Source organism: Harpegnathos saltator, unplaced genomic scaffold (assembly GCF_003227715.2).
Source record: "Harpegnathos saltator strain DR-91 unplaced genomic scaffold, Hsal_v8.6 scaffold486, whole genome shotgun sequence".
Taxonomy (NCBI): Eukaryota; Metazoa; Arthropoda; class Insecta; order Hymenoptera; family Formicidae; genus Harpegnathos; species Harpegnathos saltator.
In genome coordinates this window covers 998,824-1,024,481 of record NW_020230300.1, presented here as the reverse complement: position 1 = coordinate 1,024,481, position 25,658 = coordinate 998,824, and the positions used below count along the sequence as shown (strand labels likewise).

General features: G+C 38.7%; 1 protein-coding gene across 3 annotated transcripts in view; it reads left to right on the top strand.

Moving 5' to 3' along the window:
- Window positions 1–25,658, top strand: part of LOC105186062 (uncharacterized) — a 531,705-nt gene that overhangs the window by 93,759 nt on the left and 412,288 nt on the right. For all 3 annotated transcript variants that reach the window (XM_025302351.1, XM_025302352.1, XM_025302350.1), the window contains exons 2-3: window positions 22,869–23,058; window positions 25,420–25,604. In XM_025302351.1, the coding sequence (XP_025158136.1) occupies window positions 22,869–23,058; window positions 25,420–25,604 (375 nt within the window). The remainder of the gene's footprint in view (window positions 1–22,868; window positions 23,059–25,419; window positions 25,605–25,658) is intronic.

Here is a 25,658-nt window from a genome sequence, read left to right as displayed (position 1 = left end):
ATAAGGTCCTGCTTTCCACATTGCGTTACATGATTTATTAGGACCTGATAGTATTACCTTATACGGACCTGATGACTGAATGAAGTTAACCTAATCAGTACCATGGGATAAATTTCTAGCAGTGTTACGATATTAGTGACGTTTTATGCGCATGCGCGACGAAATTGGAGTATCCAGTAACGTACACATATGAATGGCAGTTTTGACAGGGGGGATGTAACCGGCAGATAGGTGATGGAGCAATAGATTAATATGCCGATGTCTGGTCTATGCATGCTAGATAATTATGACGTCATATACAGGGTGTCCCATTTTAAAAATCGCACCTCGATAATTCTTCAACGAAGCATTTTCAGCAAAAATGTTTCGGACAAAAGTTGTATGATTTTAAGGGGGACATAAAACAACTAAACTATTTTGTTTACAAATGGCAGTATTTTCGAGGTATTCACTGATCATTACTTTTTTTAAACGAAAACCCCAATTTTTTATTACACCGTCTTTTTCTATCAATTAATTTAAACAAATTTTGTCTGGAACATTTTTTTATTTGCTTAATATTTCTTGAGATATTTAAGGTAAACTTGATAACTTTTTCAATATTTAACTCACTGACTTTTGGAAATTTCAAAATCATTAAATTAACAAAAGTCAGGGCGCTATTGTAACAATATATTCTTGAGACCAAGTAGAGCAAAAAAGTTTGATTCCACTTTTTCTTCCAACAAATGGTTAGCGAGATTTCATGAGTTAAATATTGAAAAAGTTATCAAGTTTTCCTTAAATATCTTAAAAAATATTAAGTAAATAAAAAAATGTTTCAGACAAAAGTTGTTCAAATTAATTGGTAGAAGAAAACGGTGTAATAAAAAATTGGGGTTTCCATTTAAGAAAAGTAATGATTAGTGAATATCTCGAAGGTGTAGTGCCATTTGTAAACAAAATAGTATAATTGTCTTATGTCCTCCTTGAGATCATACATCTTTTGTCGGAAACATTTTTGCTGAAAATGCTTCGTTGAAGAATTATCGAAGTGCGTTTTTTAAAATGGGACACACTGTATATAATAATATTATATATTAAAAATTTTAAGTTTTCAGAGTCTACATATATATATATATATATAGATTCTAAAAAATATTCTTCGGTAATGTTATGGGACACAACGATACCCCCATATTGTTTGCTTAAATACTTGTGTGATGCCGAATATATCGCGCATGCGCAAATAACCTCACCAATATCGCATCACTGATTTCTAGTCGGATGATGCTTCTCTCCGATGATCGCCCGGAGGATCGTGCGAATGAAGAAGAACGGAAGAGTAAAAAAGGGAGACGATTCGATGATCTGCGCACATATCGTTTATGAATCACGCGACCGTGGAGGTGAGCCGGACGGCGGCGTAAACGGAACTCGCCAAACCGGGCCGCGGACAGTAATCGTCGTCGTCGTCGTCGCCGTCGTGAAGATAATCACCACCTTCGCAGTTGCTAATCTCGCGACTGCCATTAGCGCAGGAGACGACGGACAAGGCGTGATGATTCGGACGAGCGGGATTGATGCCCATGGGGGTTGGATTTTCCTCGGAAAGGAGGTCACAGTTCGTGTTTAATTAAGATTCGTCGCGAAATCCATCCCGGCGTTGTGCCGGGATGCGAATCGTGAATTCTGCATCACTTTCTGCCATACGTTAACAGGCGGTGGAAAGATAACAAATGCTGTGGACGTATTTGTTTTTTTTTTTTATTTTTTATTCCTTATCGAAAGGAACGCGACGCGAAAGCTTTCTACGTCCCTGCTGCGATGTTAGCGGCCGCATAAAGCATAAACAGTGTCATTAAGAGCTTTAACCTCGAAACTTAACTAGCGGAAATTCCGCTGAATCCGTCACTTCCCGTCACTTCACTCATTTTTGCAGGTCACAGCTTTCTAGCCGGCGAAGGGAAAAAATAGATTTGTTATCGCGCTAGTTGAGTTTGCATACCATATAATTGGAAAATATAACATTACAGGATACGCGGAGTCATAAAGAGAATATCTATAAAATATCATTATAGAAATATGCAATTAGGTGAATATTTTTGCAGTTCAAGGGACATCTAAATCATATATGCAACTACGTTTCGGTCTCAAGAGTCTCCCATTGTTGATCTCCAATTCTATAATTCACAATTTCCTGCGTCTTACTGCTAGCTTCATTCGATTTTGTACAACAACATTTGCGTAACCTCGAGATGCGGCTCTTTTTTATTTGATCTTTCATTTTGTATTATATTGTTAATCTGACTCGACTCGATTCAACTCGATTCGATTACAATGAATAGGAATATAAGTCCGATTTTAAGCCACTTTTTCAAAATGACGACTCATGAATGACGTCTTATGAATCGATTTTAATTGTTGATTAATGAATATTTAATTTTTGATTGATAAATATTTAATTTTTGGTTAACTCTGTGTGATATATTTTTTTATCTGATGAATTTATATGAAATCTTGCATTTCTATGTTCTTTGGCTCGCTGATTACAAATTTGAAGTCAGACTTCAAAAATTTTAAATGGCAGAGTCAACATGGTCACCATATAAAGGGAAATTGGTGTAAGTTTGAATAAATGTAAATCAGATATATGATATAAAAATTTCTTAAGTCGTTAATTACAAATTTCGTGTCAGATTTACAAAATTCACTCGATTAATTATAAAAAGAATCTAGCGTGCGAAAAGTTCTGGAAAAGATGTATATTATATTTTGATATATGAAGAATATTCAATAAAATTTTCAGTATTTAATCTTAAATATTTTTCAAGAAATTCAAATTCTTTTTTATTATTTTATTTGTTTATAAGCAAGTGAAAATGAACAATCGGTTTAAAGGGCCTTGGGGCACTTGTGAAGTAAGCATTGATCAGAATCAGAAAAATGTGAGATCATACTTATTTTCATTAAACTGTAAACAGTAAGTCGTAAAAGAAAATGATAGAAAAAAGGTTGTATGTGCACTTACCACTGCCACACAAAGGATTAATGAATATTTAGTTTTTTATTGCCTCGCCCTCGACGTAGGGCGTGACGTCATGTGACGGCACGGCCGCCATTTTGGAAAAGCGGGTTAGAATCGGTCTTTTATTCCTGCTTGTATTCCTACTGCAGTGTTCGTGCGACAAGATTTCCGTAACCTTGATACTTGGACCCAACGATTCGATTTGATCCTCTCGCTGCAAGAGAGCTTTTTACAGCACGTTGCACACACCTCGTCGCGCATCTCGATCTCGACCGGCCAACAATTTCCCATAGATCGTCTGCGTCTGTGAGCGTTCCTCGTCATTCGAGGCGCGGAGTTCCACGTTCGTGGAAACTGCTCGCGCGGAACAATTTCAGCGGCAGGAACGCGATGCTTTTCAGCCGTGAATGTTTAATGCAACGCGCGCACCCGAATTGCGCCCGAAGTCGCGCGCGCTGCATGACGATTTTTCATTCACGTTCGTTCTCACGAATCGCGAATCGCCGCGCGTGTTGGCTCAGGAGCGCGAGGGATTCCCCTCGTTGGTGCTGTCTAGGCGCGTGCTTAAGCGTACTTTTCTCGCTCGCGCGCTCGCTCGTCGTCCTCGTCGTCGTCGTCGTAGCGGTCGCGGTTTGTTCCGTTTCTTAAGCGAAAGGAGTTCGCGGTTGGGCGAATCGGTTGGTTCGTTCGCTCGTTCCAGCATGGGCGAGGCCGCTGGTATATCCACACAGTAGACTCTTTTTATCACTGTCTGAAACGCATTAGCGGTGGCTTAAAACAACATCACGCCGCTCGCGTGTAGCTCAAGTGCCGCGCGTGCGACAGTCGAAGCTGGTTTGAACTTTCGGCTTGGCGATTTTATCCACCTCGCTTGGAAACTTTCCACAGATCGCTGCTCAACTTATTTATCACTTGGCGATAAAGGAAGGACTTTCTTACGTAGCGTTCTGCGGAGAAAATAAATTGAACATTGACACCTGATGTATGAGAGCCAGCCTCGAGTATACGCTTCCTAGGTCAACCGTTAATTGCCAGTTTCATCTTTTGTGTAGCATATTTTTTTGTTTACCCGACGGATTTTCTGTGAGATTTTGCATTCATGTGTTTTCAAGTCAGATTTCAAAAATTCAAAATGCCAGGTCCAATATGGCAGCGATAATAGAGGGGTGAATTACAGTAAGTGTGAATAAATGTAAATCAGACACGTGATATAAAGGTTTTTCAGATTCTTAATTGTAAATTTCACGTTAGATTTATAAAATTCATTCAAGTTGTTTGTTTATAAAAAAGGTCTAGGTGCGAAAAATTTTGAAGAAAATATACAAGGTGCCCCATTTTAAATGAGTTAAAAATCTTGAAAAATACGGAAGGTGCTAAGAAATGTTTCAGACAAAAGTTGTATAGTTTCAAGGGGGATATAAAATAACTATAACAGTTTGTTTACAGATGACGCCATTTTCGAAATATTCGCTAGGCATTACTTTTCTTAAACGGAAACCCTAATTTTTTATTATATCTTCTTTTTCTATCAATTAATTTAAACAACTTTTGTCTGAAACATTTTTTTATTTACCTAATATATTTTTAGACATTTAAGGAAAACTTTTTTCAATATTTAGCTTACGATATCTCAGTAACTATCCGTCGGAAAAAAAATGGTACTGGACATTTTTACTCTATTTGGTCTCGAGAATATATTGTTACAATAGCGCCTTGACTTTTGTTAATTTGATGACTTTGAAATTTTCAAAGTTAACAAAAGTTAACAGAAGTTAGGACATTATTGTAACAATATATTCTTCTTGAGTGTAGAATAGAGTAGAAAAGTCTAGTACTATTTTTTCTTTCGACAAATAGCGAGATATTGTATAAGTTAAATGTTGAAAAAGTTACCAAGTTTTCTTTAAATATTTCAAAAAAGTATTAGGCAAATAAAAAAATGTTTTAATCAAAAGTTGTTCAAATTAATCGGTAGAAAAAGATAGTGCAATAAAAAATTGGGATTTCCATTTAAGAAAAGAACATCTCTAAGAAAGTGGCGCCATCTATAAGCAAAATGATACAGTTGCCTTATACCCTTTGAAACCATGCAACTTTTGTCCGAAAGGTCTTTTGGTATCTTTCATATTTTTCAAAAATTTTGCCTGGCTCATTTAAAATGCGACACCCCGTATACTATATTTTGACATGTGAAGAATACTAAGTAAAATGTTCAGTCTCTGATCCTAAATGCTATTCAGACAATTAAAACTTTTCCTTTTAACCGCTTTTCTCAACTTTATTCGTTTATAAATAAAGATGAACAATCGGGTATAAAAACCACGAGGAACATGTGTAGTGTTAGGATAAAAAAAAAAGTGAGATCCGAACGACATCTCTCGTTTTCATTAAAACAATGTAAACAGTCGTAAAAGTCGTAGAAGAAAAATGAAAGAGTAAAGGTGGTAAACATACTTACACCATTATCGCATACAAAAGATTAATTCATTAATTTTCTCCGTGGGCACCTCCGTGTTTAATTTTGCGTGTTTATCCTCCTTTCGACGAAGCATCGTTTATCGAACCACGAGGTCAATCCCGTTCTCGGGTCAATCGCCAAGCATATTTATAAAGCATGGCGCCGTTGGATTGTGAGGGATCTATCGGGCCGCGCAAACCAGCACAGACCAGCCGGACGTCGAATTTTCGTAAGATCGTTGCATCAGCCAGACGACGGTATCTCGAAGCGACCTATATTTTATAGACGTGCAACTCTCTCTGTGTGCGTGTATACACGTATATGCAGCTCTCTGCAGTCCATACCAGCTCGGAGAGGTGAAACTATATTTAGTGCCAGAGAACGGCCTTCGTTCTCTCTCGGTTACACGACAATCACGACTCTCAAAGCGCCAAAGCCCGCCGATTATCAGCTGTGTTTGGACAGATCCGCGCTATTCCGCGTATCTGGTAGTCGGCAACAAATCGACGTTTGAGCCTCGAGCAGTGCGATACACGCAGCGGCTCGGAACAAGAGAGACGGCTGTGATAAATTGCATTGCGATATGGACGCCGTTTCTATCGCTAATATTTGTTTGTATTTTCCTCGAACGTGCATCTAGTTCTCAGGTTTATACGCGCGAGCAACATTTATTCGTGCGCGCTCGATGTGTGGAATCGCGCTCTCGGCTCTCGGCGGGAGAGAATTTCTCCGAGTGATTCTCCAAGTCACCGTCCGGCTCCCGATTGGGAGCCCCTGTTTAAACTCTCACGGAGTCTCACGAGCGTCGCGCCGTGACACTCGCGACGAAGACAACGAGGCGCTGTGGCGAACGCCACGGCAGAAGTGGACTCCATCAGTCAAACAATGTTTATGAAATAATGTCGGACGCGCGCGCTCGAGTTAAGTAATCCTCCGGCCGCGGTCATTCTATTCTAATTCTCCTACACGGCGTGGCTGAATGAGTAATGGCATCAGAGATGTGATTTACTAAAGTGACAAATTTGACTTTGGTAACGAGCGATGGTGCTCGAGCGACAGGCCGAGCGTGTGCGGGGAATGATAATGCGTTAGTGGTGGTGCGTGTAATAAAATATCCGAGTAATAGCACGAGTAACAATGGATCGATTTGAGAAAATTCAGAGCGTGACTGGATAAATCTGTCTGTTCTTTATTCATTTTCTCTCTCTCTCTCTCTCTCTCTCTCTCTCTCTCTCTCTTTGATTAGGACGACAGGTAGTTTTCGCGGTACGGAATAATTATTCTTTTCAATTCCGTTGTGAATCGAGGCAGAGCTCTTTGCAAATTCCTTTTCAAACAGCAGGCGATTACCTTGATATACAGAAATCCCTCTGCTCTGAGAAGATTCAAAGAGGATGTAACAACTTCGTGTGGCGCATTTTTTCTACCTGACAGATTCTTGCGAGAAATCTTATATTTCTTTGTTTCTTGGATCGTTGATTACTAAAATCTGAAGTCAGGTTTCAAAAATTCAAAATGGCAGATTTAATATGGCTGCCGTGTAAAGGTAAATTTGTGCGTCTGAATAAATGTAAATTATTAAGATAGAAGATACAAAGGTTTTTCAGATCGTTAATCACAAATGACAGATTTACAAAATTTACTCGATTAATTTGTTTATAAAAAAAGTCTAGCGTGCGAAAAATTCTGAAAAAAAATGTATATTATATTTTGATATGTGAAGAATATTCAATAAAACTTTCAGCATCTAATCCTAAATATAATATTTTTCGAGAAATTTTCGAGAAATTAAATGTTTTTTAATCGCTTTTTCACAACTTTATTTTTTTATAAATAATTAAAAATGTACAATCGGATATAAGAACTATGGGAAACATGTGAAGTGAATATTAATATGTTAAAGAAATGTGAGGTCATGTGATTTGTTTTTATTAAATTGTAAACAATATGTCGTAAAAATGAAAGAGAAAAGAATGGTAAATATATTTACCACAGTCATACAAAAATTGAAAGAGAGAGAGAGAGAGAGAGAGAGAGAGAGAGAGAGAGAGAGAGAGAGAGAGAGAGAGAGAGAGAGAGCTCCCATCACATTCCTCAAAGTCGAAGATTTAGATTCACGGGCGCGTGTTTCTCGCGATGATAAATGTCGCGATGTTCCATTATCTTTCTCTGTTCCTGATAGTCGTCGCTATCTCGCTAAAGCGAGAGTATAATGCCGAGATTTTTCGATCGCTCAGCGTGAGAAATACTTTCCCAATTAGAAAGGACACTCGACGCGCTGCGGAGGAGCGCGCGATGGCAAACGATGGGAGGCTCTAAATAATCCACCGTGCTGCTCATCCACGCGAAATAGTCCGTTCTCTTCCGCCACGGCAGAACGCCCTGTGTAGTCTGTGATCGATGTAACGACGCTCATTGTCTCGTAATGAGGCTGGGAGGGACAGGATGCCTGTGCATGCACCGCTTCCAGCATGCTCCGCACGCACACGCACGCATCTCTATACCTGTCCGGCCTGTGTGTGCTTGTTTAACGCAGCCGATGGAAATCCATCATCTGTCATGCACGGGCAAGGCAACAGAGACAAAGAAAAGGAACGAACGAGTTCATCGGGTCCCCGCTCGAGAGAGAGAGGGAAAGAGAGATCGGTCACGTGACCGCGCGAGTACCCGCGGAAATTCTGCCGGTCGTTATCGGCGTGTCGGCAGGCGAAAGTGTCGGTGGAACGCCGAAACACTGGAGTATTTTACGAATTTATAGTTTTTCGTTCGTCAAATATTTATCGCGGGGGAAGTAGCGTTCAATCAGCAGTTCGTTTTCACTTTTGTCAAATGACTTAACCTCTAATTGATATTAGAGCTCCTTACGACGGGGTTTTACGTAATGTTCCTTCCTCCGCGTTAAACGCATCAGCGACTCCGCGGAGATATAAATTCGACACGCCGCGCGATAACGCGATCATCCGGTGTCTCTCGAACGATCCGGGGGCGCTCGACTTCCGCCAACAACTTTCTCGATTTTCGCGAGAATGTCGGCGCGGCGCGATAAACGATCGAGACACGTGGCGCCGCGCGTCGTCGTGCGGGGGGGGCGAAAATCACTCAGCCGGATAATGGGAGAGGGGCGAAGGAAGAAGCGTACGCCCAACGAGAAGAAAGTAGATTCTGGAAGGCAATCAGCGAGTCATTTCCGGCCGACCGGAGGGCCAAATGAGCCGCATCGCGTCGTTCGACGTGTCTCGATCGTTAGTTACCTTTCTCCCCCGGTTACACGCCGGCTGAATCTTTTTATTAAAGGAGAGAGATACCGGTAACCCGCCGTTGCCATTTCAGACGGACAGACAGCGGATTCAATTTTAAAAACCGGTGAAAGTCCGGCCGGTGCCGCCGCTGCGTTAGCGCCCGACGATAGCGATCGGTCATTGTGCTTTTATTCCATTTTGCCGCAACTACTGACCTTTAAACGGTACTACGCGTGCGCATGCGCGCGCGCGCCTTCGTAACTAGACGGACAATTTAGCCGTGCCCGTTGCCAACCGGCACGTTCAACGCTCGATTCTCTTCCGATTTGCTCGCGCGCGAGTCCTCATTTGTGATTTTAACCTCTTTGCCACGGCTTTTTCGTCCGTCGCACTTGACGGCCGACGAGCCGGGAACAAGTGTAGCGCTAGATACTTGTATTAGAACAAGGTTCCCTAACCTTTTTTGTATTTCGCATCCCTAAAAATTTACTAATGAATCTTCGCACCCTCTACGAACAAAAATTATTCGTATGTTTTATAGTAAAAATTAGTTGTTAGGGTTTTAAGATAAGCAGTTAATTTACGGTAATTTATTATTACATAGTATCGTTTTATAGGAATCAACTATCATTTTAATATTATAAAATTATTATCCATAATATCAAGCTTCACATAGTGACACGTAATGAATATACACGTACAGATATATAAAAAATATATAATTTTAATAACATTTTAATAACATATTTTTTTTAATTTGATGGTAAAAATGCCGGATTATTCCAGAATTCATTTGAATCATTATTAATTATAATCACTTTTCCTTGCCCTAAAAATAATTTTTCGTATTTCCGGTTGGAAACCCTTGTATTAGGAAATTGAATTAATTCTGTGATCTTATTTTGTCAATTATTTATACATATATTTTTTTTTTAAAGAAATGGTTACATTTACGTCAATCAAAATATTTTCTATCGTTAGCTATGGCTTTTTCCCATCTTTCTGGCAACATGGCGATTCCGCGACGATGGAACGATCGGTCTTTCAAAGTCCAATCAGACATTTATTTTTGCACATTTTCGTAATTATTGGAGTGTGCTAAAGCGTGTTGCATCGATCGGGGTAGATGGCGCTAGGTGTGGAGAATACGCTGGATGTGGAAGGATTTTCCATTCGAGCTCTAACAATGTTTGCTTAACGATCGAAGCAACATGTGGACGAGCATTATCGAAAGTGCGAAAGAATTATTTTGCGTCTATTGCTAGCTATCGCTGACTTTTTTTGCATCAATTTATCATTCAATTTGTTTAATTGTTGCTGGTATCACTCGCTCATAACTGTTTCATTCGGTTTTAAAAGCTTATAGTACACATTTTCCATAACCCAGCGAATATAGAGCATTGCTTTGTGGCCTTGAATGTTCCGTTTTAGTGTTAATGTTGGTTGATGGTTCTGGATTAACCCGTGATTTTCTCGCTTTGAATTATCAAAACAAATTCACTTTTCATCTCCAGTTACAATTCGCCATAAAAAACTTTTTTCTGTCTGGCAAGCAAAGACATGATATTTAAACGATTTGCAATGGCACTTTCATTCAATTCACGTGTAACCTATTTGCCTTTCTTTTGAATTTTTCCTATGGCGTATAAGCGTTTAGAAATTGTTGATTTATCGGCGTTGAGTTGTTCATCCAATTGTTTTTCCGTTTGAGCGGTGTTTTCATTCAATAATGCTTGCAGTTCAGAATTTTCGAATTTGTTGGTTGACCAGTACGTTCTTTGTCACTCAAATCGAAATCACCACTTTTGAATCGTTGAAACCAAAATTTAAAAGTGGAATACGATAGAACTTGATCACCATAAGTTGCAACAAATATTTCATGAGCTTCAGTTGCCGATTTTTTCAAAGCAAACAAAAAAGTATTGAATGTCGAAAATGCAATTTTGTATGATCCATTTTAGACGCATATAAATGGAACTATCAGTAACAATGACGTCCAAACCGTCATATATTATAGAGAAATGTCAAATCTTTCAGTGTTGTCAGATCCCAACATTTGTACTAACCATTCATTCGTTACTAAAATCATCTATTTCTAGGGATCAGAACTAATTCAATCTCCTAATAATTTGTCTATGTCATTTATCGGTGAAGAGAGCACTATGCTTTAAAGAATTCCTAAAGAAAAGTCTCTTTGCTCTTGCTCAGGATGTAAACAAACATCTGTTTTCTTCCCATTTATATATACGTTTCACTTCGCAAGCAATTGTTGGTTACATTGTTATCCACGTGAGCAATGGATAGTTGCAAAGAGTTATAACAGTTCTCACAATAAGGTATATTAATACAAGTTATAGTTATAATATAGTATTATGAAATTTTCTGTAAACTTTGTAAGCATCGGGAGCAAGAATGTCACTCGCTTTATTTAAAATAAATAATTGTTCATAACTCCGACAATATTAATTTTTCGATCCATATTTATTAGGACTTTTTTCCTCCACTTTGTGAGTATCATCCGTCCTTAAAGTCCTGAATTCTTTTTTTTAAACTCCCCGTAAATTAGATTCGTGCCTGATTCCAATAGATGCCATTGGGAGAGTTGTATGATGCCGCCATTGATTGTTATGTGTACGCATTGTACATTGTTGGAAAGACATATTCAGTCGTCATTTGAGCGAGAGACTTGTGTGTTTTGATCGAATTTACGTTATGAAAGAAGATTTTGAAAATGAGCGAAGAAAAGGTGCAGCCACGGGATTTTATGTTTTGTGAGTTTTGGAGAGGTGTAACAATTGAAGCCGCCGTAAAAGGTATTCAAAATGTCTATCAGGACCGCTTCGTATCAGAAATTCGAATTGTCAAGAAATACGTTCGCGAAATTTAGACTTCGCAATTTCCATCTTGACGACCAGCCACGCCCTGGGCGACCTTCTGATATAGATTATGATATCGCGCGTGCATTACAACAACAATTTAGTGCAAAAATAATTCACGAATTTCAAGAGATTATTAAGAAACTCAATGTTGACAGATCGACCATGCGGTATTTGAAAAAGATTGGGTACATTTTGAAGTTCGATGTGTGAGTACTGCATGCGCTAACCGAAGCGAACAAATTGAATTGAATTTCTGCAACTGTTGCGATTTGCTTAGCCAACTAAATGAAGTCGCTTTTAGGTCGACCGGTGACTAACGATGGGAAATAGATTCTATACAACAATGTTCAACACAAACGCACTTGGAAGCAACAAAATGAACGTGCAGAAAGCCCATGGCGAAAGCCAATTTGCATTCAGAGAAAGTGATGCTTTCTGTTTGATGGGATTGCACAAAGGAATAATTGATTTTGCTTCCCGTTGGCCAAACGATCAATTTTGACAAGTGTTAATAATCGGAAAATTTAAAGACAGCAATTCTGGAGAGGTGTTTCAATTGTGGCTAATCATAAGTGAGTCTTTTTTATCACAACAACGCAAAAGCACACGCTGCAAAACAGACCTTTCGAAAACTAAAAGAACTGAAATCGCGTCGTCAGACTATCATTAATTGCCATCATTACGAAATGATTTGAATGAGAAAAATGTCACATCTTTGGAAGCCGTGAAAAACGATTTTTCCCTCTTTTTCAACACAAAACCGAAGTCGTTTTATGATCAAAGTATTTTATTTCTCGTATATTATCAGAATGTTAGGAAAAGATCGTAGATAACAACAACGATTGCACCATTGATCAATAAAAAGATTTGTACGTTAAATTACTGTTTGAGTTTTAATGAGAAATCGGACACGAACATTTGCATTCATTCACATTACATGTCTCATAAGAAAATATCAGTTTATATAATTTGCTTTTAATAAATAAAGAAAATAATTTTGGAAGCTCAATGAAAAAATTACAACGTATATTATTGATATAACTATGATAAGTACATACATAAAAATAAACAACAAGTAAACATAAAAACGTAAGACATAAAAACTAAATTTAGTATGATAAATTAGCGTATAAAATAGTATGATAAACATGAACAACAAATAAACATAAAAAAATAAGAGATTAAAAGTAAATTTAGTATAATAAATTTTGAAACAGAGAATTATACAACAAACCAAAATTGTTTACAATAAACATTGTTTACAATATTGTTTATAACATGTACAATGTAGTCGTGTATTTGGCGGCTGCCAATTAAAGTCGGCGGCCGAAGAGGTTAAGGCGAAAATCTAGAGCGGAGCCACGTTATACATATTTGGTGTGTATGTTTTAACTATCGCATAATTACATAGCTGGATTTTATTGTTGGAACTTTTGATCGAGTTCCATTTATTGCAAATTATTTCTGGCTGATTACGGTAACGTTTGAGAAGTCAGTGGAGAATACACGAGGGAAGGTTACTGAATAAAAAGAGGGGCGAGGAAAGAAAGAGGGAAGAAAAAAGAAGAAAGAGAGGAGGGGGGAGGGTAAGAGCGGTGCGTGTCGGAGCGAGATGGAGAGGTAGACTGGTATAATTATGCAATTTAGATTCAGCTTTACGATTCCGGTTTGGCTTTATTAAAAGCGAGAGTGGGCGTGCGCTCTCCTCGCTGTCCCTCTTCGATCGCGAATATCTGCACACACATACGCACACGCACACGCACACACACATACACACACATGCGCACACGCGCGAGTATGCCTGCCGAAGGGAGGGATAACATGTTCCCTCCGCATAAATACAGCATCGGTGCATCTCGCGGCGTTACTCCTCCTCGGGAGGATGTCGCGTGTCTCGCCGGTGACACGAATTACGCTCGCGGCTTTGGCAATCCCGCACGATTTTCACGTGTCGCTTTCACGTGACGTTCTCGCGTTCGCGCGTTCGGTCGTGTCGAACGGAGAGAGAGCGAGTGAAAACGCACATCTCGGTTGTCACAATTATAATTAGCGATTGTAATTATCTCAGGTTAATTCTTATATATTTAGTAATTATATTTTTTATTAATTAATATACATTTAATAATTATTATTTTACATAGAAGAATATTATATTAAAAATTGTCTTCTAAATTCATTATATTCCGTGCCTCGAACAATTTTGAATGGTAATGATTTCAGAAAACAATTTTCCGAATAAAAGTGACTGTTTTTTTAACCTAGAATTTATTAATGTTAAAATTTTTTGGAGGTGCTATTTAAGAAAACGAAACTTGGGGCACTAAGTTTCGTTTTCTTAAATAACACCTCCAAAAAATTTTAACATTAGTACACCAACAAGGGGCGATTGCGGAAAATGAAAATAAACCCACATAAAAGGGCATACAGGTCCTTATAGATAAACTTCCATGTAAAATACGAAATTATTCGCTCTCACTGTTTAGTTTTGGCACAAAACGTTGACTTCAGATCAGGTGAACTGGTTAATAATATATATTAATAATATTTATTTGTATGTTAATATATAGTTAATATATAGGATGTCCCATTTTAATTTTGACAGTCAAATTTCTCGAAAAATATGGAAGATATAGAGTAAAAAAGTCTACTACTATTTTTTCTTCCAATAAGCAGTTAGCGAGATATCGTAAGTTAAATATTGAAAAAGTTACTAAGTTTTCCTGAAATATCTCAAAAAATATTAGGCAAGTGGAAAATGTTTCAACAAAAGTTCAACAAAAGTGTTCAAACAAAAGTTGTATAGTTTCAAAGGGGATATAAAATAACTATAACAGTTTGTTACAGATGACGCCATTTTCGAAATATTCGCTAGGCATTACTTTTCTTAAACGGAAACCCCAATTTTTTATTATACCTTCTTTTTTTATCAATTAATTTAAACAACTTTTGTCTGAAACATTTTTTCATTTACCTAATATTTTTTGAGATATTTCAGGAAAACTTAGTAATCTTTTCAATATTTAATTTACGATATTTCGCTAACTGTTTATCGGAAGAAAAAATGGTACTAGACTTTTTTTACTCTATTTGGTCTCAAGAATATATTGTTGAAATGGTGCTTTAACTTTTGTTAACTTATCGACTTTTGGAAATTTCAAAATCATTAAATTAACAAAAGTCAGGGCGCTATTGTAACAATATATTCTTGAGACCAAGTAGAGTAAAAAAGTCTAGTATCATTTTTTTTCCGATAAATGGTTAGCGAGATATCGTGAGTTAAATATTGAAAAAGTTATCGAGTTTTCCTTAAATATCTCAAAAAATATTAGGCAAGTAAAAAAATGTTTCAGACAAAAATTGTTCAAATTAACTGATAGAAAAGGATGACATAATAAAAAATTCGGGTTTCCATTTAAGAAAAGTAATGATCAGTGGATATTTTAAAAGTGGCGCCATTCGTAAACAAACTAATACAACTATTTTATGTCCCTCTTGAAACCATACAACTTTTGTCTGAAACATTTTTCCATATCTTCCATATTTTTCGAGATATTCGACTGTCAAAAATAAAATGGGACACCCTATATATATTATAATATATATATTATATATTATATATATATACCAATATACACTACTATAACGAAACCAGGGGAGAAGAAGCAGGTCTTAGAATTACGCAGATTGCTTTCCGTGGAAATTGTCAGTCCGCCACACACATTCAACTCCCGAAATGAAGTTCGTTCCACTTGATTCGAGTGGATTCTTTCCGATTGATCCCCTCTTTTATAGCGCAACAATCGCGCTGAAGCGTTCTCTTTTACCTTCGCTCAAATAAAACGGCAAAATTTCACACGCGAGTTAAGAGCTCTCGAAGAGAACGTCGAAGTGTCTCTACCCCGTTGACAGCGTTGACGTGGAGTGCGCACACCGAGCGTAATTATAAGTCTTACGTAACGCGAAGTAAGCAGATAAATACTTTCGATCATGTAAGAAAATACATAGCCCGAGAATTCACACGGCAACGGCCGGCGTGGGGAATCGACGACTCATCATCGTTACGCCGTGTTAACGAGTTCAATGCCGTCTGGGGTCACGCATGACAGACACTTTCATTAACATTGTATCATTAGCGATTATTATTACACAGAGTGTTCTCAAACTCGTCGTCAACTTCGATATTTCAACGACCACGTGAATTGCCGCAATTCGTCGATTGTTCCGTTTTGCACGGCTCTATGTGTGTATATCTTCAAATCAGGTTGCCGATAACCCGCGTTTCTGTATTCAGCTGTCTAAGTGGCAGCCAGGCATCCGAAATCAAAAGAAAATTATTAACCCCTTAGTTGTATTAGGTGATAAAAATGCTTGTGCGCCCAAAGATTTTGACAATAGGATTAATTCAATTATAAATAAGATTCTTTCTAGAGGTTTGTTGGGTTGCCAGATCTGAATTCAAAGTCAAAATTTCAAAATTCAAAATAACGAACTTAATTTTCGCAAATATTCAAAAAAATTCTCGTCCGATTTTCATAAAAATTTCTATTGAAATTTCTTGAAATCTCTTCGGAGAACTTCAGAAATCTTGGTATTACAATTTTTATGCAAAGCGGACGATTTTTTGATTTTTTGTTTATATTTTTTAAAAATTTTAAAATTTTTGTCGAGGATTCTCGAAGTCTTCTCGAAGGGTTTCAAAAACCTTTGAATTTTAATTTTTATACAAGCATTTTGAATTTCGCCATTTTCACTTTGGATTTGAATTCAGCGTCCCTAAAAGCATAAAAGAAGTGTTTTAAAGTCTTAAGAAGTGTCTAAAAGAAGTGTTCTAATTGCTCCAATATGATATTGCTTTTTTGTTTTTTTTTAATGCGCGAATATTTCTGATATCTACAGTTTGGGCCATTTTCTTTCCGCGAATATTTCCGTCATTAATAGCTAACAGCTAACAGAGTTAATTACGTCCTAATGAGGCCGAGCGTTGTCATGAAGAACGCTTTTCAACGTCTCTCGGTTTCAGTTCATAAGGCACCCAATTTTCTTGTTTCTGAATAATTCCCACGTCTCTCAATCATACGGAAACGGCTTGTTGAGTCACTCTCAATGGTTCTGCAAGCTCCTCTTGCGTTTGACTCTGATCTTCTTCGAGTAATGCCTCTAATTCTTTGTCCTCGAATTTTTTTGGCTGTCCAGAGCGAGGCTTGTCTTCGACGCTGAAATCTCCATCCTTGAAACATCGAAACCATTCCCTACATGATTTATCAGTTGGAGCAACGTTACCATAAACTTCAACAAGCATTCGATGGGCTTCAGCTGCACTTTTCTTCCAATTAAAGCAGAAAATTAAAACCTCCCGCAAATGCTGCTTGGTTAACACAAAATTCGACATTTTCAACACTGTAAAAAGCAAAGTTTTTCTATGAAACTCAAAGCGATATAAACTGAATATTATTGGCAGATGTCTAACCTCTCTGAAACCGCCAAAATCGGCAGTCGCTATGAACCATTCATAACAGCCGGAGCCATCTTTTGAAAACGGACCGAACTAATTTGTACACCCAATACATTTTATTAAATTCAATTCTTTTGTTTCGATAACTCAACATGAAAGCTGAATATCTCGCAAAGCATCTACCTTTTCTTGGCGTAGAATGACTGGGGCGATGAATAAGCGAGGACAAGAATAATGATAAGAGCAAACAAATTACTAGACTCATTTGCAAGAGTATCCGGATTGCTCGCAAGACTCGGGTGGCCGTAATTGACGGCTACTCGCCGAAATGCGACTGGCATACACACTGCCATCCGTGAGCACGGTTATTAGAAAATTACACCACATATCCTGCAGCCCGTTACATAACGACGGCGTGACGACGCGGCGTGGCGCATCGCGCGCGGCCCCTAATTAATACGGCGCTCTTAACGGCGACCCGCTTCGCGAATATGAACAGCAACTACGACGCGGTCTCGGCCAAGACTCGGCCGGAAAGAATGCACACGCACACACACACACACACACACACATATACGTCTACCTCCGCATTCGCATGCAAATGCGGGAAAAAGTCTGCGCGACTGACCGAGCCGAATGCGCGGGTACCTGTCGAATACCTGAATCGCGGCGCGTTACATTAAAACGCAGGGGGGAAAACGTAGGCTGATTAACGGTACACTCGAGGCAAAGCTTGCTCACTGCCGGATTCCACCGAATCATGGCGATCGTATCGTCGTTCCTCCCGGGGAGAGATTATGCGATCGTACCGTATCATCTTCCTTAATTCCCCACCCCCCCTCCCCCGCCGCCCCCCGCGCGTCGCGGCAGTAGCCCCGACGATTATTCGAACGTGGAAGAGGGGTAAGTCCGCCTGTGTGTGGCACGGATACTATCGCGTACACACGGCGCTGTAAACTGCGATTAGAATCGCACAGGTCGGCGTAAAGTATACTCTGTATCGTTGCGAGGTATGATTAAATCGCATTGTTCGAAGGGACGAGCGTCTCGCCGGGGCTAGGCAGAGCGATAATCGCCCATAAACGCGACCGCCGGCGAATCCGCCCATAAAGGTCGCGGACTGACGCCCAGAGGTTGGTGCTGCGGGTAACGAGCAACGGTAATGCGCGATTGGCTTCCCGTTTTTCGCGGTGTCGATTAACACGTTGCTGACCGGATATTTAAAGCCCTGAGTATCCCTGTGGACCCTGTGGACATTTTTGGCAGACACTGCCGCCGTGATAGAGTATAGGCCTGTTCGTTTTGTCTGCATTGCTGAACTGGTGCATCAAGTTAAAGTGAGACAAACGTAGGTTTTCTCACTTCAACTTGTTGCACCAGTTCAGCAGTGTAGACAACACACGAACAGGCCTTATATCTCAAGGAGAAAACAAAGCCAGGAACGAAAGAAGATCGTCAGTGACGTATATTCAAACCTTGTAGTCAATGCCGCATTTCAAAGGGCAAATAGCATTTGACAGTCTCAGATAAATAGTGCCTTAAGGCAGCCTCGGTCCAACGAGCGGAAAAACGGAAGTTTCCGGGGCCGGTCAACAACGGATGGCCACTGTACCACAGAAAATTTCGGGGCCCCTTCACCAATGTGTTAAGACAACGAAGCGTCTAATTCGGGTGCGGCCGTTTAATTACGACAACGAAGGGAACGCCGCAACGTCATGCGTTTGTCGTTTCGACAGCACAGATGTTCGTACCAAGCTTGAAGTTATTCGAGCGGCACTGAGCGCGTAGTATCAGCGCGGAAACCCCAAAGTGTTCCCTTGCGGTTGTATTAGGGATTTTAATTCCTTAGCTATTAACTGTTTCGTTGGCATTGACGCACTTTTGCGTCAAAATAAAGACGTGTCATAAATGGTATTGACGCATTAGTGCGCACATCGTTTATTTTTTTATTGACTCCGTCTGATTTTCGTAAAAATTGATAGGTCCTTAGGTCCTTAAGATTACTGAATAAGAATTTGAGGTCAAAATATGGCAATTTAAAATGGTGGATCTAAAATGGCGGACCGAAAAAATAAAAATCTATCTGATTATTATGAAACTCGGTATCTGGAAGTTTTTCAGGTGAATGAATAAGAATTTGAGACCAAAATATGACAATTCAAAATGGCGGATCTAAAATATTTCTTTATTAAATTTCTAAAAAAAATCTAGTCGCTGTATTACATATATTGTCTTAAATTTTTAAGTTTTAAATTCAAATTCGTTTTTAGCAACCTGAAAAATCTCTAGATATCGAGTTTCATAATAATCACAATTTCCTTTTTTTTTCCTACCATATTGGTCCATATCCGCCATTTTGAATCTTGAAATTCATATTCAGCAACTTGGAAAACTCTTACATATCGAATTTCATGAAAAATCAGATACATTTTTTGGCGGTCATTTTGAATTTATATATTTTAACCTCAAATTCGTATTCAACAACCCGAAAAACATCTTAGTACCGACGTTTATAAAGATCAAACGTGATTTATATGTTGCCATTTTAGGTTGATGCTGTTTCTCAGTTCCAATGAAGTGGTTAATGACGGAAATATCCGCGGGCAGAAAAGTGGCCCAAACTGTCGATGATGGAAATATCCGCGCATTCCAAAAAGAAAAGAAACACAACAAAACAATTGGAGTAGGCCACTATATTTACAGTACATGTTTCCCATGGTTTTTACATCCGATTGTTCATTTCTAATTATTTATGAAAAAATAAAGTTGGAAAAAGCGATACATATATATATCTTTTTTATGTTTCCAGGATCGTTGAATTCAAATCTAAAGTCAAAATTGAGCCGAACGATTTGTTGAATTTTTGCTCCTCCATATTAAATTTGCCATTTTGAATTTCGCAATTTTCACATCGGATCTGTATTCAGCTAACCTGAAAACATAAAAATAGAGTGTCCTGTTCCAGTTGCTCTGTTTTTTTGTCGAATGGACGGATGTTCCCATCATCAACAGTTTGGGCCATTTTCTTTCCGCGAAAATTTCTATCATTAACAGCTAAGAAGTTAATATATTAGGTCTAGTGATTAATTTTTTCCGATGAAATTTACATAGCTCTGAGTAAAATTTGAAATTGAAATATTCTTCCACTCTTTTGCGATTTTCAAGTATTGACATTTAACTTTTTGAAATGACATATGATTTAGCGTTTGATGCGCATAACCTCAAATAATTAGCAGTGTTCACGGTGGTTATCAACAAAGAACATATTCGATATGCGATGCATTCTGCATTTCATTTAAACAAAAATGCTCCTGCCAAAATGATTTGTGCTGCTTATGGTGAAAATACTGTGACCAATCGCATGTGCCGAAACTGACTGGAACGTTTTTCAAGTGGTGATTTTGATCTTCACAACCAACCACACCTCGGTCGGCTAAAAAAATTTGAGGCCGAGGGGTGCAAAATCTACTGATTGAAAATACGGCACAAACATAACAAGAATTTGCGGAAAAGCTGAGAGTAAGCCAGAAAGCTATTTGTGATCATTTACATCAAATGGGAAAGATACAGAAAGACGGGAAGTGAATTCCACACGAGCTAACAATTGACAGCAAAATTTGTTGATTAACTACGTGCGTTATCCTGCTCGCCAGGCAACAAGAAAAATATTTTTTGCACAAAATCGTAACTGATGTCGAAAAATGGATTCTTCTCCTAAAAAAGGCATGTGATTAAAATCTCGAATGCATCGAAGGCATATCGAAGTATTCAAACCTTTTTTCCGCGATTTTGATTGGCCGTCTCGATGTCGCGTTAAGAAAGAGAGTGAGAGAGAAAAAAAGAGAGGGGGGAGGAGAGAGAGAGAGAGAGAGAGAGAGAGAGAGAGAGAGAGAGAGAGATGGAAGGAGAGAGAGGGGGGAAGGAGGGGGGAGAGGGGGGAGAGAAATAGAGTCAGAGTGTGAGAGAAAGAGAGAGAGAGAGAGAGAGTGTGTGAAAGAGAGAAGGAGAGTGTGAGAGAGAGAGCATGAGAGAGAATAATAAGCTAAATGGCGCGCGCGTAGCGCGCGCTTGTAATGTTCTAGTATATATAAAAATTTTAAACGCAAAAAATCATGAGTAGACATTGGTCTACTGAGAACATCGACGGTAAAACTTAAACGTTTCGAAAAAAAGTTCTTCTCTGTACATGGTGGGACCAGAAGGATGTGCTGTATTATGAATTCTTGGAACCGAGTAAAACCATTAAAGCAAAGATTTACCAAGAGCAATTGATACGTTTGAGCGATGTAATTGAGAGAAAAGACTATTTACTGGACAAGGCAACCGTAAAGTCATCCTGTTGCATGACAATGCTAAACCGCACGCAGCACAAGGGAAACTATCTTACACTTGGACTGGAAAGTTCTCCCACACGGTATATTCTCGAGGCCATTAGATTTTCACTTGTTTTAGTCGATGCAACACGCACTGTCTGATACTCATTTTTCGACAGTTGACGAAGTACCTCATCGATTACTTTACAGCCTGAAAGCTACCAAGTTTCTATCGTGATACGATTCAGCAACTGCCTCTAAGGTCATCGATAACAACAGAGAATATTTCATTGATTAATCTTGAATTTTCTATTGAATTTCAAATGGAGATTGAAAATTGTCGAAGATCGGAAAGAATTAACTATTAGACCTCATATACATAGAATTCACTATCCATTATTAATCCATATCTGTAAATTTCATGGATTAAGGAGGTGCAGTGCGTTATCGAGGACGTGAATTTGGTATATTTTCATCAAGCTGAAAAGTTCGCAGAGATGGCGATGGGTTGATTCGCATAACAGCCATACTCTTAATCAATGATGAGAGCTAAATACAAGGCCGAAACCGTTTGACATGTGCTTTATGTACTAGACAAGTTTTTTTTATCGAAATAAATTTCTGCACTTTTATTGTTTCACATTAATATTGTGTGTAGGCTCAAATTTGCCATTTGCATTATTTTAATTGCAGTTGACAGGGTTTTTGGTCGTTTGTAATACGAATTAATTTTCTAAATCGTTGAAATAGAATAGTGACAAGGTAGTTAATGATATTGCAGAAATATTTACGAGTAATTTGTCGGAAATACCAAGTGTGATGAAAATATAGACGTTTGTGAGAACGATTATGACTCTCAAAGTTCACAGAATAAGATTAAGATTATAAAAGGTGTTAAAAAATAAATATTTGACAATACAACAAATTTTAACTAATAACAAACTATAAGTAATTTAAAAACATTTGGATTTATAATCAGCGGCCCAAGAAACACAGAAATGCAAGATTTCACAGAAGATTAAAGATAAAAAAGATGTGCCGCACAAAGGGTCAAGTGAGTGGGTCTCCCCCTGCCTCCGGTGCGTTAAAACGCGGATTTACCGCGCAAGAAGGCGCTTCGCCTGTATGCCGGAATTTCTGGGAAGCTCGCGCGAATTACGGTCGAGCAATTATCGTATTATACATATTCATATGCGACGGCCAGCGCGGGGCAGTCGGGCCAGCTGTGGTAATCGCGTCGGCCATGTAGTCTTTCGGAGGGACGACTCGAGGGGCTCCCGATAGGTCGACGCCACGAGTCTTGCCGTGTAAAAACTCTCCGATGTTTATTGTACGATCACCCCCCTTCACATTGTTGGGGCACGTAAACATCGCTCGCGGGCGGCCGCTTTAATTGCCCGCTGTTTTTCGCATCTCTCAGCGTGACGGCCGAGATTTCGGGATTAGCCGAAGTTATAGGCTGCGACTCGACTCGATTCACCTCAGTCGACGTAACACGCTTGTTTTCTCCTCTGTTGCAGTTATCGGCTTCGTCGCCCGGCGCTATCTCTTCTGTGGTCGCGCCGGTGCTGCTGAAGTTCCGAGTGTGCAGACCACGGCTGCTGCTCGCCGGTTCGAGGGCCGAGGTCGACCCCGCGGCCGACGTGGCCCTCCTGCACGGTGAGGTCTTGCTCATCGAGGACTCTGCGAGGCAGTACGACGCGATAGGAGGTAATTGGATTTTTCCTTATCTCCACGCCTTGCGGAATTCAATCTCAATTTTAGCGATCTACAGCATGTTTAAGGAAAAAAAGTTCAAGACCTTAACCCTTATTGTATACCTGAGGTTCAGTGGACCCCAACAAAATTCAAGTCGAATATTCGCCAAGAAGCTATTTAAAACTTTGAACTTACGGCACCATCCACCTGTTGTTTGAGGTATCTACTAGAAGTGGACTCATTGGCGTTGCTCATTCGGCGTCAGTTTGCTTTGGGCAGTGCTTCAAAGAACACGGTGTCGGAGCGAGAAGGGTCTATTGGATCCCCTGTGTATTCAACGAATATTTCCGAATAAATACCTTCTTTTAAGCGCACGCATCCGAACCAATTTTTTCTTGAAAATATAGTATTTGAGGAATACAATCCCGAAGAAATTATTTAAAAATACCAAAAATTATATGAGATATGATTTTTTTTTGTAAAAATGTCATTTCTCGCGTTTTTTTTTCCTTTACGGATTTTTTTCATTATGTTCGTATTAAAATTATTCAGAAATGCTGTCGCCTCTTATTTTAGAAGATTTCAAAAACATCCATCAATTTTTTTCGAATCAAAATATTCAATAGAATAAGCGTGGTGGCAGTTTCAATCGTTGGGTCCAACTGTATATCATATTAAATTATTCGGAGGTGTGTACAGTAAGGGTTAATCTTTGGAGGACCGGAAACCAATTTATTGGCTTTTAACTACTTTTGCCTTTGAAGGCCCGAAAACCAATTTATCAGGTTTCAACTTACTATTATAGGATATTTTAATTTATTAATATTTTACTTTTATATTTCATATTCGCTTACACGTTATACTTTGTATTGTACCAGTTTCGATTTGTAAACAGGATCGGGCAAACGCTTTCTGTGTGTGATATGACTGTCGGCCACTTTGGCTACTCATCACTTTCCATCAATATTGACAAACACAAGACACTGTGTTGTTTATTCAAAAAATTCGTCTCAAAAAAGAACGTTATTCATTTGCGGTGAATGCGATGCACCTCTTTGCGTTGTACCGTGCTTCAAACTGTACCATATCAAGAAAAATTATTAAATGTATTGTAAAAGCATTAGTCCTCTTATTTTTTCAATTACTTTTTTTATATTTTCGACAAAATATGCATTTATTGCGAAATAAATTGATGTATGTAAATACATATGATGCATTTTACTTACTATTGCCTTTTACTTCATAAATTGCGGTATAAAAATTTTTATACATGTTATTTGTCAAATTTTTTCTCTAAAATGATGTTAAACAATTATTCTAATAATATCTAATAACATTAAGTTGAAAAACTAAAAAAAAAAGGATCATTCTGGATCTTGATTCTTTTCCGGACCGGAAGCCAATATATTGGCGCGAGAGTGGCGTCCTCTTTTTTGTCATTTAACCCAATGATGTTAATAATAAAGTTCTAATACTTAAAATAAAAAAATCGAAGAAAACAACTACGGTCCTCTAAAGGTTAAGGGCAGGCAGTATTCACGAGATGGAGGAGAAAAGTCCTAATAAACATGAGTCGACGAATTAATATTGTCGGAGTTGCGAATAATTATTTATTTTAATTCAAGTAAGTGACCAACTCGCTTCTGGTGCTTATAAGGTTTACGGAAGATTTTCTACCTGCTGTCCTCCTATTCCTTCAATCGCTTCACATCTTTATACCACGGAATTGCGAACTGTCAAAAATTTCTGGCTTTGTTTCAACTATTTGATAGGCATTTTGTATTTTCTAATGTTATTCGTCTAACATTTAAATATCGCCCTTCGGTGAAAGATGGTTTGAATCAATCTCACGACTCCCTTGCTCTCCTGATTCAAATCTCCTGGACCTTCTTATGGGAATTTCTTAAGAGCATGGTGTATTCTTCACCGATAAATAACAGACGAATTATATCAGAGTATATAAAATGCCTATTAAACTTTCTTCTTGTATTGTATTTTGTAGCGAGTTCTGTCTGTTCTTAAAATCTTGAACTCTTTTTTTAAACACCCTGTATAACGTGAGTTTTTACCGGTTTTTTTTATTATAAGCCCATAAGAGCCAGCTACAATTTTTTGATAATTTAATATTAATTTAGTTACTTGAATCGGAAGAGCAATTGATAAAAATCCGGATAAACGTTGACAAAGATTCAATAAAAACAATTTTATCGATATAAGACTCACTCAAGTATGTAACTTGCAATTGATCGAAGCCTTGATTGATTGAAGCTTACGGGAGACAGCGTTGACTTCTTTTTACTCGGAGCTTCGCCCGCGACGAAAACAGTTTTGTCCGCTGTCGTCTCAGTTCGAAACTGGATTTTTGTTTTGCAGACACAGACCGCAGATACCGGGCCACGGAGAAGCTGTTGCACGCGGAGGAAGAGTATCACGAGACGCTGTGCAGCGCCAAAGAATTATACGCGCGGCCTTTGGCACGGAGCTACCCCGAGTTCCATGACGTCATTTTTCAGCCCTTCGCGGACCTGTCAAGAATCAGCGCAGAGCTCTGCCAGAGGGTGAGTCAACAATAAAACGATACGATATCAAACTCTCCAAATTACTCCACACTC